The sequence below is a fragment of the Diospyros lotus genome, chromosome 5 (genome assembly GCF_014633365.1).
Source record: "Diospyros lotus cultivar Yz01 chromosome 5, ASM1463336v1, whole genome shotgun sequence".
In the NCBI taxonomy this organism is placed as follows: Eukaryota; Viridiplantae; Streptophyta; class Magnoliopsida; order Ericales; family Ebenaceae; genus Diospyros; species Diospyros lotus.
In genome coordinates this window covers 2,547,593-2,565,343 of record NC_068342.1, presented here as the reverse complement: position 1 = coordinate 2,565,343, position 17,751 = coordinate 2,547,593, and the positions used below count along the sequence as shown (strand labels likewise).

Genomic DNA, 17,751 nt, shown 5'->3' with positions numbered 1-17,751 from the left:
ACTCACCTATGTGTCTATTGGTCTTCTTCTCACATGTCCTTCTCCTCAATTTCATCCAATAGGCACCATTATAACCTTAGTATATATTAGTTTGCCTTTTCTTGTATGGCTGCATATCCACCATAACATTCTCATCTTAGTTACACTCATATTTGCATATATTGGTGCTTATCTACCCCAATATTCAAAGGCATATAACAAAGATGGTCTTTTTTTGGCTATCAAATAAAGCTTCCCTCTACACATATAGTGTTGGAGGTGTTACTTCTATTCATAGTCAATCCTAAGCTCAAATAAAGGAGGAGAGTTGTGTTAGGTAACTGTTAACCATTGTAAAACTCATTGGATCAATTATCATGAATTCTAGACAAATGAGTAAATGTTAGCATATGTAAATTACTCAAAATTTTGGGCTTCTGATATAATATTTTATTGAACACTTATTTTGGATATTTTTTTTAAGTCTTACCTTACGTAAATCACTCATATTTCGGGCATTGTTTTAGGTTGGTGCCATTGAAAAGGATGAAGAGTTGACACCTCTTGGGTATCACTTGGCAAAACTTCCAGTTGATGTCTTGATTGGAAAGGTGTGTATCAGACAAACACTTAAGTTGAATGGACCAAAAGAAAAAAAAAAAAAAAAAAAAACAATTATAGCACCTGTGCATTTTGCGTACACAATATTATATTGTCATTTTTTTTTTTAACTTAGGTTGTCATGAATTGCTTGAAAATATATTTTTTGTTGTTGTCTTGATGCCATCTTTTCTAACTGCAGATGATGATTTATGGTGCAATTTTTGGTTGCTTGTCACCCATCCTTTCTATTTCAGCATTTTTGAGCTACAAATCACCATTTGTATATCCAAAAGATGAGGTCCCATCTAATCCGTAGTCCCTTTAATAAATAGAGAAAAATATGTATACATCAGTAAGTTTTATTCTTCTTAAGACTATTATTACATAATATAGTCTTGTATAATTTTGCAGAGGCAAAATTTTGAAAGGGCCAAATTGTCTCTGTTGGCCGATAAGCTAGATGCTCCAACTGAATCAGATACAGCTAACAGGCAATCTGACCACCTACTGATGATGGTTGCATATAGGAAATGGGAGAAGGTTCTACGTGAGGTTAGTCAATACTCAATAAAGCCCTGCCCTTTAACTGATTTTGAAATGAAAACAAGTTTTAACTTTTATGGACAGAGATTCTATCCATGTTTTGTACATCTGTAAGATTGCTAGTTTTGGCTTGTCAAAGTTCCTAAAAATATGGTTGATATCAGCATGAATACGGTGATATTTGAACTTGGTTATAGATATTGTGGTTAACAAACATACTAGTGGTAGTACTTTTCTCAAGCAAATGGAATCAGAATTATTTGGTACTTGTTGGATGAATCACATTGATCAGTCATATATTTGTACTCCAATGAATTTTTTTTTTCTTTTTTCCTGGGCAGAAGGTTGGGGGGGTTGTGGGTGGAGTGTGGTTCCGAAGTTACTAATTTAGTGCATTTAGTAGGCCTTCACCACTTCATGATTGGCTTAGCTTGGTACCCCTCTACCCATCCACTATCAGCTTACCACAAACATATTCATACTCTTGTCATCTGTAAGTAGAAACACACCTTTATTTGTAAAAATGTAACATCTTGTATGGTAGGTCACAGGTTGGATTTGTTTCTAGGTATATTTCCAGTGCCATCTTAATGGTGATGATAAATGTTGTCATCAATTAAGAATGTAGCTATTGCTCATTACAGATGTCGAAGTCACACTAAATTTTTGTTATATTTTTTAATTTCTGAATCTGAATGGAATTTAAATTGTGAATGTAAAAGGGACTATATTTCCTGTCTGGGAATTACTAACTACTGTTGTAATTTTCTTTGGAAGAGTGAACATGCATATTGTCCACAATGGTTTGGGACATGGAGTTTGAGAATGTGATTTTGAGTGTAAGGCTGATCATGTTGTACAAAGTGCAAACAATGCTAAAGCCTAGGTCTATGCTCTATTCCCACATATATTGCATCCCAAAATCTATTGCATGGATACATTCAATGTATGCTAGGATTTATTATGAGCTTCAACTGCAATGTGAAATCTACCTAATTTTATGTTCAACCCATGAATTTGCAGCTCATAATTCAGATTTCTACTTCAAAAAGATCTAGGCAATTCTACCTTAATTGCACCAAATGGCTCCAATGCTACTGCAATTATGCCTTAAAAATGTAGACTTTAGAAATTTATATCCCTTAACATGATGTAATTTGCTTGAAAATCAGAAGTCTGCAGGACATAATGGTAGCCTTTATTAATTTAAATTGCCATATCTATTATTTGTGTTGTTTCATGTGATATGGATATGGGGTGACACTATATCAATGTGCCTTGTGTGACACTTCTCTGCTAGTATCAATATGATTTGAGCGATGTTACTCCTTCAAGTATGTGTTACTAGCACAATAATCAATATTCATTCGTGCAGAATGGAGTTACTGCTGCTCAACGTTTCTGCCGTTCATATTTTTTAAGCAATTCAGTTATGTACATGATAAGGTCATATTTCTTGCTCTCCGCTTTATGTTACTTGAAAAATAGTATTTAATACATCATCTCCTACAGGTACTAGACACTCAACGGATACAGACGTGTGCGACATGCATCTGTCCAAAGTTATGATTATTTTATTATTTTTTTATTGGTTGGAATGCTATCAATATGTTGGGGACATGAGTGCCACAAAATTGGACATGCACTGACACGCATGGTGACCTAATGTAATTTAGAAAACTTTTGCAGGAGTTATTATATTAAATATCCCAAAATAAGTGTCTAAATAGAATAGTAAGAACATGATGCTTTTCCTTGTCCTTCATTCCCTTCTTATGCTACAGGACACCCCCGCCAAAAAAAAAAAACAAACTCTGGTGGGGGTCACTTAGGTATCATATGGACTATAAGGGTCTTACAAAAGGTAAGGCCATAGATAGAAATAATTGGCAAACTAGAATTCATGTAGCCAACTTCACATAGTAGGATTAAAGTTTGATAGGAAATGGATTATAAGGGTCTTACTAAAGGGAATGCCTTAGATATAAATGATTGACGATTTAAAATTTATGTAGCTGACTTCACATAGTGGGGATGAAGCTTGATAGGTTGTTTTCTTACCCAATTTTTCTCCTTCTGTTAAATAACCTCTTTTTTTCCTGTCCCATTTTTTTTTTTCCTCGTTTATTCTTCTCTGCTCCATTTTTCCCCCCTCTTTCTTCTTTTCCTTACATAATATTTTATTCTTTGCTTCAGGTTTTTCCCCTTTTAGCACTGCCATTTTCTTCCTGCCCCACTTATAGTGTTATGGTTTCTTTATGTCTTATTGTATTTTCATTATTTTTTAAGCATTTTCATTTATTACATAAAATTTGTGTCATATAATATATATGTGCAATTTGAGCATGCCCCTAGCATGTTTGTGCCTGACATTTGTGTGAAGTTGGCATGTTGTCTATTTCATGTAATATTCATATAGCTTGTCTGTGTCTCTCTGTCATAGGTTATTAGTTTATCTCTTTTTGCTTGTCCAATATGCTTGCCAATTGCAGAAAGATTCGTTTGCCTGCTATCTTTGGGTATCTTTTAGCTCTGAGGGAGAGTTCATGGTAAACTTAATTTACAGGAAAAGGTTATTACTGTAAATTATTACTTAATTCATAGGTCATTACTTAATTTACATTATCTTCTCTCCAACCACATGGATATGTAGAAAGCAGAAAAATGGCTACTTGAAAATATGTTTCAGTTTCTTCTCAAAAAGAAAACCACATGTCCCATACGATGTTTTATGTGCTAATTGATCTATCAGTGCAATCCATCTAAATTGTTTAGCTGGCAAGCATTAACATGGATTGGGGTTTTATCTGTATTTTTTTACATTAGCAAAATTATATGAAAGAATAGAATAAATACACTTTTCAGTTTTCTGATTTGTCTTTGGATATTCTAGGGACATGCGTAAACAGTTTGGAACATTGCTGGCAGACATTGGGCTGATCAATCTTCCAAAGACTTATCAGGTTGCATTTTTACTCTTTTTTTTTTTTTTTTATATTACCACATATGGATTTTCAGATTTCAAAACTTTTCCCTTCTTTCTTTTTGCCTAGATAGAAATTTCCCCCTTCCATGGTATCAGTTCATTGCCTTTCAGTAAATGCAATGAACTTTGAAATTATGGGGTGGAATTGTGGTACTTTGGGTAGTATTCTATATAAATATTGCCTAGGTGCTTGTATATACATTCCTATACTTGAGTTGTTAATATGATATAGGGATACATACAGATAAATGTACTGTTAATGTTTTGTTGATTACAGGAGAAGTTCAGGAGGTTTCTGAGACGATTTGAAACAATATTTAATTGAATCTGTACAAACATAGTAAGATTGGGGCTTGATATGTTGTTGTAATAAACTTCACATGTAACGGGAGAATGTAGGATAACTAAATAGTGTTCTCTCAATTTATATTTGTACTAAAACTACAGCATTGTATATTTTAAAATTATATCCTTATTAATGCACCTAAACATGTAAATACATATTTTTGTTTCACCTCAAGTTGGGGCATGTATGTCATATGTTTCAATCTTGTTAAAAATAAACTTCACGCTAGCTCTCTTTAATGTTTTGGTGACTAATCTATAAGTTGATTTTCAAGTTGTACATGGCCAGTTTTAATGGCATTTTGTAACTCCTCATGAATGGTTGAAATGAGAGTGAAAAATGGAGCAGTGCATTGTTCTGGTCAATGTTGACCTCAACAGTCAATGGCCAGCAGGTCAAATGAGTCGATTGTATAGTCATGGGTTGGTTTGTTGGGTTGAGCTTGGCCAGATTAAGCCAAGGCTTGTGTAAGACCTTGCACCCTTTAGGATGTAATTGAGAAACTATTAGTGAAGGGAACTATTGTGTGAAATTCTGGAGATATTCATTTTGGATACTCTCACAAATATAGAGCCACAAATATCCAACACAAGACTTACTCTAAAAAAGAGATATAAGATCCCAAGTATAATTAGTGCAAATAGCAGTTATCTCTTCTGTATTAACTTTCAGTAATATTCTTGCAATTTCAATAATTAAATAATTCAACATGTTTAAAATCTGCAGATCCTTTTGCTTGAGGGTACATGTAACTAATTTGGAAATTGTTTAATATAGCATAGAAAATGATATCAAAGAAATTAATCTTATCAAAAAACAAAAAATATATGTAGGGTGTAGTATTTACCATATTACAAAAATAGTAACAGTTACAATTTATATATTCGATCCAATATTATCCAAATTATTAGAAACAGTAATAATTATGGTATTAATAGTGAATAATGCCTAGCTGTCTCTTGTTTAGAAGGACTTTCTTGCAAAATGTTAAAGCAGATTCCTTTCTTTTATGAACTTCTCAAACTAACTACCCTCCCCCCTCCATGTGCAGGTATGTGGTTCTTAAAGTCCTTTAGAAAAATATTAGAGGATTACTTATGTAGATAATTTCTAGGATATGTTTCATATGCTGCTTATTGAAGGGTGTCATCTTCTTAATTATTGAATGATGCTAATTTTCCCACATTTTACGCAAGTTCAGGTTCGTATTGATAATTTATTGTGCAATAATAGATTCAATTTATTGCCTTTCTCCACTTAGGAAATGTTGGCCTGAGTAGCATTTCCTTTTGAGGTTTCCAATTTCTTAAATTCTAGAATTTTATTCCTTTGTCCATTATTTCACGAGAGTCTTGACATAAGCGCAATTCTTTTGCATCAGATTGAAGGCAAAAAAAATGAGAAGCTCGATACTTGGCTTTCAGATATGTCTCAATTATTCAATATACATTCACATCATTCTTCAATTGTGAAGGTACAGTCAAATTTCAGTTTTTTAGAGTAACAATCTGACATATTTTTTTTATACTTCTATCAAAGTTATTTAACAAGTCATGCATATTGCTTTGTTAAGTTCATATCTTTCTGGATCTTATCTATCACCTTCCTTGTTTGAAGTATATTCGTTTCAATAACAGAACTGTAGTGTCTATGATGATATATAGTTGGCTTGTATTCTATTGAACCTATGATTTGTTGCATTGTTTTAGCCTTTGTATATTGTGATACACACAGCTCATTCACTCTATGGCCCAGTCAATTGAAGATGTTTGTCCTATCCACATTTTTACACGTCTTTGCTTTATCTTGACCTAGAAGCATTGTTACACAGAGAAAGTTTCAAGATACAGATATGCATGGTTAGAAATTGTACAAGGGCCTCTAGGTTATTTGCCAATTTTTCTGCACATGGAAGCTCAGAGAATTTAAAACTTGTAACTATTCAATAAGTTTTTCAAATATGAATTTATTTATTTAATTTTAATACCGCAACTGACTTCTCATGAAATTAAGATACGCATCACATTTTCTTTCTTTCTTTTAGTTAGTCAATATATCACTACACTTAATAGGGTGACACATTCTTGTGTCATGTGAACTGGATTCTTGTAATGACCTGTAGAGAAGAACCAACAGAGCCCTCCCTCCCATTGATAAAATATCTCTAAATACTCAGGATGCTGTTAAAGTATCGAAATTGCCTTTTCTATCTATCTTATTATTAGAAAAAAAAAATCTTCTGGAGACTAGAGAAATCTGATTAGGGGTTTGAGCAAAGAGGTTAATTAGCTTTATCCTCTACATGCCATTATAGCACATCCAGTTATGTTTTCCTTGGAGTACTAATTATATACTTGAGCTAATTACAAAAACACAACTAGAAAATGCTCAACTATGCCTCTGTAAATATAGAAATAATGTCTAGATGTTCCTGCAGGCAATTATTTGTGCAGGCTTATATCCCAATGTTGCTGCTACTGAAGAAGGGGTTGTTAGAACAGCTCTTGGCATGCTTAATCAGTCTGCGGGTCCTAAAACAAAAGGATACCCTGCCTTATATGATGGGAAAAGAGAGGTTTACATACATCCTTCTTCTCTCAACAGCAACTTAAGAACTTTTCAGTACCCATTTGTTGTATTTCTTGAAAAGGTGAGGAAACCTATTGAATTATTTAACTTCAAAATGGCATTTTTTGTGCTTTCATCTTGATTCTAACATTAGTTTAGAAATTGTTCAATGCCAAGGTGGAAATCGGTAACTCAAATCTTTTCCTGCCACTTAATCTCCTTTCTATATTAGTGTGGTAATTAATGGAATTTGTTTTGAGTCTGTTTGCATGTGCAGGAACATTGGGTTAGCATATATTCCATTGGTTACTGAGTTGTTTTCTTAATTGTGATCGTGACCAAAATTTTTTTCTATACCCAATGCATTCCCTCTAAAGTATTTTCTTTTTCCTTTTCCTTTAAGTGGAAAAATGGAACTTGTGTATTATATCTAACTTTCCTAATAGAAATTCAAACTTCACTAGATTTGTGTTCAGTAAAGAAAAGCAATTGTGTTAGAAACAGGGCAAAATATCTTGGAAATCCAAAATAAATGTTCGGAAACTTAAATTGAAATGTATTTTAATTGTTTAAAACCTGATAATAATCTAATTAAGGAAGCTTATCCTTATTATAGTCCTTTATGTAAAAGATCAAGCATGGAGGACACCTTGGCAGCCGCAGTAAGGTTGCTCCTTTGTGATTGGAAGGTCATGGGTTCGAGTTATGGATTTTTTTAAAAAGCAAGGGGAAGGTTGCATTTAAATACAACCCTTCCCAGACCCTTGCAAAGCAGGGAGTCCTGTGTATTTTGGACACCTTATGTAAAAGATCAAGTGTGGAAGAAAAAAACAAAGTGTTTTATGAATCAAAGCTGACAAGTGTTATGCATTATGAAATAAGTCAATTTTATTAGAAGAAAGGTAATGATTCCAATAGAGTATAAGGTCCTAAAGTTAGTCCCTTGCTAGAGGATTATGTCAGGAAGGACATTCAGTGTAAAATTTTATCACATTGTTCTTTTGCGTGGATTAATACTGTCAATGTGACTTTTAGAAGTCAAATTAACATTATAAATGCCATTCCATCTACCCTAACCAAGTTAGGATAGGGTGTATTTGATGATGATAGTGATGGACAACATAAGGTCCTAGCAAACTGTGCCCTCAAAATTAACTATATTGCTGAAGTACATGTTTTCTAGAAAAGGTTGTGAAAACATTCATTAATTCTTATTTCATGTAAAATAAATTACTGTTATGGTGTACTAGCCATATGTCGGTATGTTTTACTATATTTCCGGTGATTCCAAAAGGAAACAGTAGAATTTTTCACCCTACTTGGTTGAGGTTGCTTTGTTTTCATTTGCTAAGCTTCCGTAACTGAAAAAAGAAATTGAAAACACTACTGACTAATTTTTTATACCAATAAAAACATTTTCTTTTTCATGTTTTATGAATTAGGGCATTTTGAAATAAATTTTCTGAAAATAGTTCTCAGGATCAGTTAATGGAAAAACATTCTTGCAAGTTTTATCCGGTTTCACAAAAAATATTTTTTATAACTATTACCAAATTCAATTTCATTCTATAATTTTGTTCAAATGTTATGAAATTTTTTTAGTATAAATGAGTTATGTTTCTTTGAGTAAAAGATGGGCAAATATTGAAGAATTAGAAGATTTAATGGATTTAATTTAGCCCGTTGCTGTTCTGTGGTTCTAGAAAGTATATAATTAAAAGATATGGGTTGCCAGAATTTCTTAGAATCCTAAAGATGCGTTCTTGTCTTGTGTCTTGACAAAGTTCACATTTTATGAAAGCATATTCATGCGCAACCAATCTTTTGTTATGTCTGATCATGAAATGTCCTGCATAACTTCCACTTATATTTATTTCAGATCCACTGCAACTACTTTTCTTGTTAGTCTGATCATGAGAAATATGACAACTTAACAGTATTATTTTATTTTAGATGTTCATACAGGGACTACTTTTCCTTGTCATGCCATTTGGAGTTATTTGATGATTTTCTCGGACTTTTTTTATTTTTATTTACAGCAATATCTGCTTGTTTCTCCTTCAGTTACAAATCAGGTTTAAGAAATCACAAGCTAAGTTACATGCTTTATGTTCTCAGGTTGAAACTAATAAGATATTTCTGCGAGATACTACCATCGTCTCCCCTTACTCTATTCTGTTATTTGGTGGCTCCATGAGTATTCAACACCAAGTATGTTTCTCTGTCTACTCCTGATTGATTACGTGAATCAATGGATATTAAATCTTTCAACCATGGGAACCATGGGAAAAGGCCAAATAATCATGACAACTGTATCTGTAACTAAAATTTTGAAGTATTCAGAATATCATATGTTGCTATTTTATATGCTTTAAGATGTTGAAATCAAAGAAATGTCTTTGTTTCTTTCTTTGCATTAATGTTCTAGTAAGTATGATTATTTCAGATGAAGTTTACACATATTTGTATTTAGCTGTTGGTTTCTAAATGTAAAATGAAGTGCATATCATACATGTGAATATGAACATTCATGTATGTAAAGAGACTTTATGTGTATGAATGGATATAATTTTCTTCAAGTAATAGTATGTTTTCTTAATGGCAGGCTGGATCTGTCATCATAGATGGTTGGATAAAATTGACAGCACCTGCCCAAATTGCAGTTCTCTTCAAGGAACTCCGGTTAACTCTTCATTCTGTTCTTAAGGAGTTGATTAGAAAACCAAAGGTCAGTTCCTATTACGCATCATGTACATACCAATTTTTGGTTGCAAATATATTCACCCAAGTATCACAAGGAATTGGTGCTTTTCTCCATTACAGTTGTCATTTTGGTACTTAAAATATGAAATTATCTTTTTAATAGACATCGAAGCATAAGTATTATATGTTAGCAGCCTGCATTTGCATCATATCTTCATCCATGCATTTGTTCCTGGATAAAATTTTAATCTGGCAGCTTTTCAATGGAGATCCTGTCAAGATTTGATGGCACCGCATCCTGTTGATTGAATAACCATTCATGTTAGGGGGAAATGAAAAATAAATAAACAAATTACTTATTTGTGCATTTTATTCTTACAGATAAGTAGTTTTATTATTCTTTCCTTTTCCCTCTCAGATTACCTACTTCCAAACATTGCATTAGCTCTTCATTATTTTTCTCCAGAAAGCATTAATATGTTAACCATGAATAAAAGTTAAATTATTGCCACTGCCCACATATTTTTGGCATGAGACGAAAAGAGATGTAATCATGATTGTGGTAATCATATACATAATAATGGTGTTCTCTCTTGTATGTTGGTCAACTTTGCTATTGTTCAATTAAAAATGCTAAATCTTTAAGTTACACATTTTTCTTTGCTTTGCAGATGGCCTCTGTTGCCCATGATGAAGTTGTGAAGTCTATTGCACATTTACTTCTAGAAGAAGAGAAGTCCCGGACGTAATTTAACTGATCATATTCATCCGGCGCCTAAGAGCATGCATTTGCTTATACAAATGTTCGTGCCAAATCATTTCAAGTGAAGACCGCCAGAGTTTATGGCTACATTTTGTGATCGCAATCAAGCAAGCTGGGGTAGTTTGCTAGCAGACCTGCTTCATGTATGGTGCATTTTCTCTGCCTCGTCGAGTTTTTCTAGTGAGCCAAAGATTCCAAGGAATTGAAGCACATTATCTGCTGATACCTGTTCAATTTTCTAGTGAAAGAAACTGTTCTTGATTTTCCATAATAAGTTTTCCTGTTTATTGCACTCTGCAGGGCTTATCTGGACGTGCGTTTGATAATTCAGATTGAAATGCACGTTAGAGGTGCCGGGGCTTATCTGGGGTTCTGTCTGCATGCGGTAATCTTCTTGAACTCGTGGAGCTCCATTTCTGAATTATTTTGTGTCCTAGTTTTGAAGTTTGATATAACAATTTGGCCATGGTGTAACTTCACTGGTCTCTTTCTGCGGAGTATGGCAGCTGTAAACTAAGCTTATTACGTTTGCTCTGTCTGCTCATTTATCTTGCTTTTGTTGGTTGGTTTATTCAATTATTTTTATTTTAGTAAATTAAGTGAAAACACTCCTAAGATTTAACAAAAAGATACGGGTACTTCGATTTATTAGAAATCACTTTTCTCTTTTGTTATGAAAAAAAAAAAACTATTAATATTTATAAAGTGCTCAAATTACCCCCTCCCTTTCTCTCTCTCTCTCTCTAGCAAAACTCTCTCATTTTGTGTCTATGACTCTTTTCTAGGACCCCAGCATTTAGAGTTCTACAACTTTTAGGGGTTTAGACATGCAAAAATTTATTCACAACACTCTTATTTAATTTAATATCTATATATTATACGAAAAAAGTAAGATAAAATTCACTTTAACTCTCCGAATCATGAAAGTTAGATCCCTAGCATGGGCAAGCCTGGCTCTTCCCCTCTGCCTGGCCCTCTCACACTATCTAAGCAACACATTTTGTTGTTGCGTGCGTAAATATGCAGCATTTTTACACGTTCAAAGATAATGAATGGCGGGCTTGACCCATTTGGCTTGTTGTCAATGTGTCGGGTTGACCCCTGGGAGTTGGTACAGCCTGGCCCGCCCCATTTGACAACCAGTGGGCGTGGAGGATGGTAGATAAACTAGTGGCAGTGGAGTGATGCTAAGCAATGTCAGAGTTTTTAAACCAAATAGTTCATTATTCTTTATAGTAAAATATATGCATAACATAAAATTCGACCTGAATATTTGACGTAGTGTGGGTTAGAGTCTGTTTAACTCTCCATTTAAGTTGGTTAGATCCAGTGTGTGTAATAACATTCTCTAATTTGTTATATGTTTGGAAATTTATGAAGAGTTTAAATGTAACATAGCTTAAGTGCCTATTGCATTGCATTTTGAAAAAGCTATTGTCCCCCAACTTTTTTTAGATGGTGTTTAACTAAAAAGTATTAATGCTGACCACATAAAAGATTATTATGCTTTCAAATAAATTTTGTATTTTCAATCAATGCTCCCTCAACATGAGAAGTTATCGTTGTTGGAAATTGTTCTTCATTGTTGGCATCATTAACCGTCATTAACCGTCGTTGTCACTAATAATCGTCTTTTCTCGTGTCTTTATCGCCATAATTAACTAGAAAAAGTGAAAGAATAAGCACCCTCCCCTCCCCAATCATTTTTATACGGTCTAGCTCATTTTTATTTGAGTAAAATTTTTTTTTTTACTTTTATTATATAATTTGTTACTAGGTATAATAAATTAATTTTTTATTTAAATATTACATTTAATAATTTGTTTTATTAAAATAAATAATAGGTTTTTTAATTATTTTTATAAGCTAAAATCATATTTTGCCTCCTCAACTTTACATTAGAAGTCTATCAAATCCGTAAACTTTAAATTTGATCTATTAAATACTTAAAATTTATTATTTGTTAACTAAGATATGAGTTAAAAAAAAATAAGATATGAAAAATATTTTAAATAAACATATTTTTTTATTGTATTTGTTAAATTTATTTGACAATTCTTTATAATAAAGTTACGTAACTTCTTATCTTAAATTCTTTAGATAAATTTATCTCTATTCTTCTTCTAAATAAATTTATTTTATTTTATAGATAAAAAAAAATGACATATACATCTCTTAATGCATTTTAAAAAATTTAACAATCTGATAAAAAATTTAGAATAATTCTTAACATTATCTTAATCATTTTATATTTTAATCTAAAAAATATGATAATTTTATTTTAATATAATTTTATCTTGTTCATTTTAACAAATATTATCTTATTAAATATCTAATTGTTTAGCCAGTAATGTACACGTAATTGACGTGCTTAATGGCACGTGAACATTGATAAAATTCATAGGCCAATAAGGAAGGCTATAGGAGACGACAAATGAGTAAACGAGAAGATGACGGGAATGGAATATGGGAGATAGCAAACGAGCAAATAGGACGATAATTAATAGGAGATGAGCAAAGGCAATGAGAGACTTTTGTTCTTTGATTGACTTTCATCGGTTCTTTTCTAAATTTATGCTCTTCAAACTAGACATTTTAGGATATGACTTGGTATTTTATTCTGTATGTAATTCACATATTATTTTAAATTAAATTAGGTATTTAATATATAGAAATAATAAAATTTAAGTATTTAATGGATCAGATTTAAAATTCAATAAAATGATAGGCTTTTCAAGGGCAAAGTATGGGTTTAGCTTATTTTTATACTTTCTAATATCCTATAAGTTTTATTTTACTAAATAGGTAATTAACAATTTTAAGTATATTCTATTTAAATATGTATAGCTAGTGGATTCTAAAACTCAAGTGACCAATTAATATATATATTAAAAGTTAATTATTAAATATTAAAATTTTCTAAAATACCTTCAAATTTACTAAATCCTTTTGAAAACTCATTAAAATTTTCAAATTTTATTCTAACTTAAAAACCTCAATAAAATAGTTCAAAACACCCCTTTTGAAAATAATAAGTCAAACGAAAGCAAGCCTTAATAACGAAGTACCCAACTCAATGTTTAGAACTTTCAAGATTATTACTTATAATTAGAGTTTAAATAATCTTGGTGATGATGTGATGTTAAACAATACCTTTCATGATTTTTTTTTATTTTTGTTGCTAAAAAAAGATCCAAATTACCAAATGGTCCCCGTGCCTCCGAGATTGTTCATCGCTGCCGATCTATGAATTGATCCTCCGGCCATAAAACGCTGCAAGTGACGACCGTGGTCTCATTGTTGATTGTTCTGGGAAGCAACCCAAATCCACATCCCAATGGCGAGAACGAGAAGACACTCCTCTCTCGCCCTCCTCTCTCTCCTCTTACCCCTCCTCCTCCTCCACCATCGCTTCCCTCTCTCAGCCGCCGACGAGCCCCACTTCGAAGGCTTCGACGCCGACGCCGAAGACGACGACTCCGACGACTCTCTTCACCTCCCTCTCCGTGAACCCCCCATCACTCAGTTAGGTTCCGCCGAGTCCCAAAGCCATGCCTCTCCCGATCCGGCCCCCGAGTCAACACAGCCATCCGCCCACGTTCCCTCCGATTCCGATTCGCCTCCACAGCCCCAACCCTCCACCTCGGCCTTCGAATATTGGGACGAGGACGAATTCGAAGGGCTGCCTTTGCAACAACAGCAGCCGCGTCCCGAGAACCCTAATCTCGCCGAAAACGTCACTGCATCTGGCTCTGTCTCCGATCCGAAAACCGACGATTCAGTGAGACGCAGAGGCTTGCGATCTTACGTGATTGAGATTTTGTGCGGCTCGTTCTTGATTATGTTTGTTATCAATTTCTTCACCGGTAGGAAGCAGAACGAGAATATTGCGTTGGCCTGGGTGTCGAAATTCGCGACTAAGGGATCGATTTTCGAGAAGAATTTCAGTTTGTTGGGGGTTGGTGACGGGAAGAACGAGGACTCGCCTTTGTTGTTGAAAGAAGGTCAGAATGTATTCAAATTTTATGCGAGTGGGAGGCGATTTTGCCAGGGCTTGTTGGCGACGTTGGAGCTCCAAAGCCGCCACGATTTGATATCGAGATTGTTTAATTTGGTCGTGCCGTGTAAGGATGAGATAACGATCGAGGTTTATATGAACGACGAAGCGATGGATCAGGTGGTTTTTGCTCTGGCGAAGAAGAAGGCTGCGAAGGCTATGCAGAAGGAGGTGAGGGATCTTCAAAGGTTCGCGAGTTTGGTATTGCCGCCGAGTAATAGGAAGTGGGTGACCGATGATTTGGGTGTTGTTTCCGAATCGAAGGAGGTGGCTGGAGATTTAATCACAGAGGCTGTACTTGATCAGGTACTGAAACTGTTCTAATTGATATTTTAGAATAAACTATTTTGGTTTGGCCATTTACTTTATTTGGGTTTTTACTTGTGCTGCCTTTTGAGTTTGTATGCCGCAAATTAATTGGGTAGAGCTGCCGGATAAGTTCTTCTCGCAGAATGAAACTAGCTTGTTGAGCGGTCTTTTTGAAATGGCTGAACAAGTAGAACAAAATAAACTTGGTAAATCTATCTTGCAGTAGAGTAAGAGTTCAAAATTTGTCAAATACAATCATGTCTTAATCCCTTTATATGGGTCGGCTACATGAATTTTAGCTCGCTAATCATTTTTATCCATGACCTTATCTTCTATATTGCCTTTATAACTCATTCTGGATCTATAAGTCTCCCATCAAATTCTTTTTGGTCTTCCTCTACCTGTTTTGCTGAAGGCACTTTCCATTCTACCCATTATCCTCATGAAAGTCTTTATAGGTATTCTTCTTACATAACCAAACCATTTTAGTCGTGTTTATTGTATCTCATATTAAATAGGAGCTCCCATGTCTTTTGATGAATAATCTTATTTCTAGTTTTATTTTTTCTTATATGGCTGCACATTCATCATAAATAACATCCTCATCTGCATTACATTCATATTTTGCACATATTGGTATCAGGGATCTAAGATATTTTAATCAATCTCTCCTTGTAAATGGCTTTGGAGATTTGCTTGTGAGAGAAAATATATTAGGCGAGTTCCCACTTGCAAGTTTAGGGCTTTTGGTGATGGTAGATCCTCGGCAATGAGTTCTTTACCCTTTGGGTGTGGAGAAGTCCTCTAACTGAATTATTTCATGAATATTTTTAAGTTTGGTTGGCAACCAACAGACTTGTGCTGGTGAACTATTATATTAGCTCTTCTGAATTGGTCTTGGTCATGTAATTATACACTGTTTTCAGGTTTTCTTTTCATTTATGTTTGACAACTAACAGGAAAATCAAACGACATCTTTCAATTTTCACTTTTTCCATCTCAAATGAACACAATGCAAATGGAATAAAAATCCAAAGTGATAACAAACACACACAAAAAAAAAAAAAAACTGACAGCATCTTCATACAGCTCCTTAATTTTGCATTGTCAAGTAGCTAATGGGATTTAGAGTTTAGTCTTCCACATTTTAGTAATTCAGTGTGGGTGGTGCCAGCTTCGTGGAGTTCTTATTTTGCTTGGAGCTGGGATTCCTCAACTTCGATGCAGAGATATTTTGGCTTCTAATTCCCTTTTTTGTTATGTGGCGTAGCATGTTTGAATAGAAAGGAATGATATAGCCTTTGAGGGGGTGGAGCATTCCATTTCTACATCAAGGTCCTGTGCTTGTTTTCCTTTTATTTTTATCTTCTTTTGCTTATTTCCTTGATGATCATTTTTAGGCTTTCATTTTGGTGAGTTCATCAGTACCATTTTGGGGGGGTTTTGTTAACTATCAAGCCAAAAGTGGTGGGAGGGAAGAAGAAGAAGATGAAGAAGTGAAGGCTGAAAAGCCAGCTTGTATTTCTGACCAACCTAGTAGTTAATGCAACAAGCGTCAATTGAAATGGTTGAGACAATCATATTAATGACCTAGATTTTGCTGCTTCTCAGGATGGTCCTTGGGTCTCTTGTTACTCCATAGTCCATATATGAATGCATTGGATAGGAAGTTTGTTGCATAATTGTTTCAGCCTTCAACAAGCTTACCAACTCTATTGGATCAAGTCATAACCTAAACCTTCTACTAGTGTACTTCTATGGATACATTATTATATTTTTCATCATCCCTACCCCTTTTTTTGCTGTTTTCCAGACCTTATTTCTGGGGCCACATCTGACTTTATTTGTCTTGTGGAAATTTATTTATTTGAACAACCACATCATGATAGAAATCTCTTCGTCTTTAATCCCTTCCATCTCTTTACATAATATGGTTTACATTTATTTCTTTGCAGGTCTTTGGTGACAAAGCCTTTGAGAAATATGGAAAGGGTTTCATCTCAATGCATTTCTCAGATCAGCACATGGGCACCCAGAAGAAGATGCTGATATTCAAGTTTGCTCTACCTGGTGTGAATCAGATGGCTGAGATGACTCGACTTGTAGCCCTGGTCCCCTACTACATTGATTTGATAGGACGATACAAGCTCAGTTCACAGGTGTGTGTAAAAGTATTCTTTTACATTTTTCAGCAGGCATCGTTCGTATTTGTTAATTTGTCCCGACATGCTAATGCTTGATGTGTTAAACACAGGCTCGCTCCAAGACAGAAGCAGCCCGGCAGAAGGCTGCCCAGGAGGCATACAAAGAGCTTCAAAATGCTAGGCAAGAAGCCTTGCAGAAAAAGAAGGCCGAGCGGAGAAAGGTGATAGAGGCAGAGGCAAAGCTTAGCGCAGAGGCAATTCGCAGGAAAGAGGCCAAGGAGAAAGCTCGCCAGATGAAGAAGGCAATGCCTAAAGTTAAGATGACCCGCGCTTAAGTGTATCGTTTGTGCCTTTGCCTCATGTTTATTCTTATTAGTTGTTTTATCATTTTCAACTTGCAGGTGAGTTCTGTGTTATTCCCACTTATAGATAGATTTTGAACTTGATAACTGGGGGACGACCTTTCTGTTCCCTTCAATTGGTCATTTTGGGTTCTCAATGACAATTAAACTGTTAAGCTGCAGGGACTCTTATAGGGTTTATAGACTGTCATATCAATTTGTCAGAAATTTAATTGAGAAATTGTTTCATTAGGCAGCATTTTCCCTAATATTGTGTTTGGATAGTGTCAATTCGTCATTTGAAATTTAAAATTTCAAATTCATTGTTTGGATATATAATTGTTTTTTATTCAATGGCAACTTAAACTCATCTGTGTACTAAGGAATCAATATTATTTTCTTTCACTTT

General features: G+C 34.2%; 2 protein-coding genes across 2 annotated transcripts; both read left to right on the top strand.

The window, feature by feature from the left end:
- Positions 1 to 497: 497 nt before the first annotated feature.
- LOC127801004 (DExH-box ATP-dependent RNA helicase DExH7, chloroplastic-like) lies at positions 498 to 11,025 on the top strand. The gene is made up of 11 exons (XM_052335741.1): positions 498 to 590; positions 782 to 880; positions 994 to 1,134; positions 2,501 to 2,571; positions 4,019 to 4,088; positions 5,839 to 5,931; positions 6,895 to 7,107; positions 9,144 to 9,236; positions 9,631 to 9,753; positions 10,400 to 10,634; positions 10,792 to 11,025. The coding sequence occupies exons 2-10, from the start codon at positions 782 to 784 to the stop codon at positions 10,475 to 10,477; spliced, it is 981 nt and encodes a 326-aa protein (XP_052191701.1). The 5' UTR covers positions 498 to 590; the 3' UTR covers positions 10,478 to 10,634; positions 10,792 to 11,025.
- A 2,726-nt stretch (positions 11,026 to 13,751) lies between these two features.
- Positions 13,752 to 17,591, top strand: LOC127801527 (uncharacterized protein At5g49945). The gene is made up of 3 exons (XM_052336748.1): positions 13,752 to 14,854; positions 16,813 to 17,016; positions 17,112 to 17,591. The coding sequence occupies exons 1-3, from the start codon at positions 13,829 to 13,831 to the stop codon at positions 17,334 to 17,336; spliced, it is 1,455 nt and encodes a 484-aa protein (XP_052192708.1). The 5' UTR covers positions 13,752 to 13,828; the 3' UTR covers positions 17,337 to 17,591.
- The last annotated feature ends 160 nt before the right edge of the window (positions 17,592 to 17,751 follow it).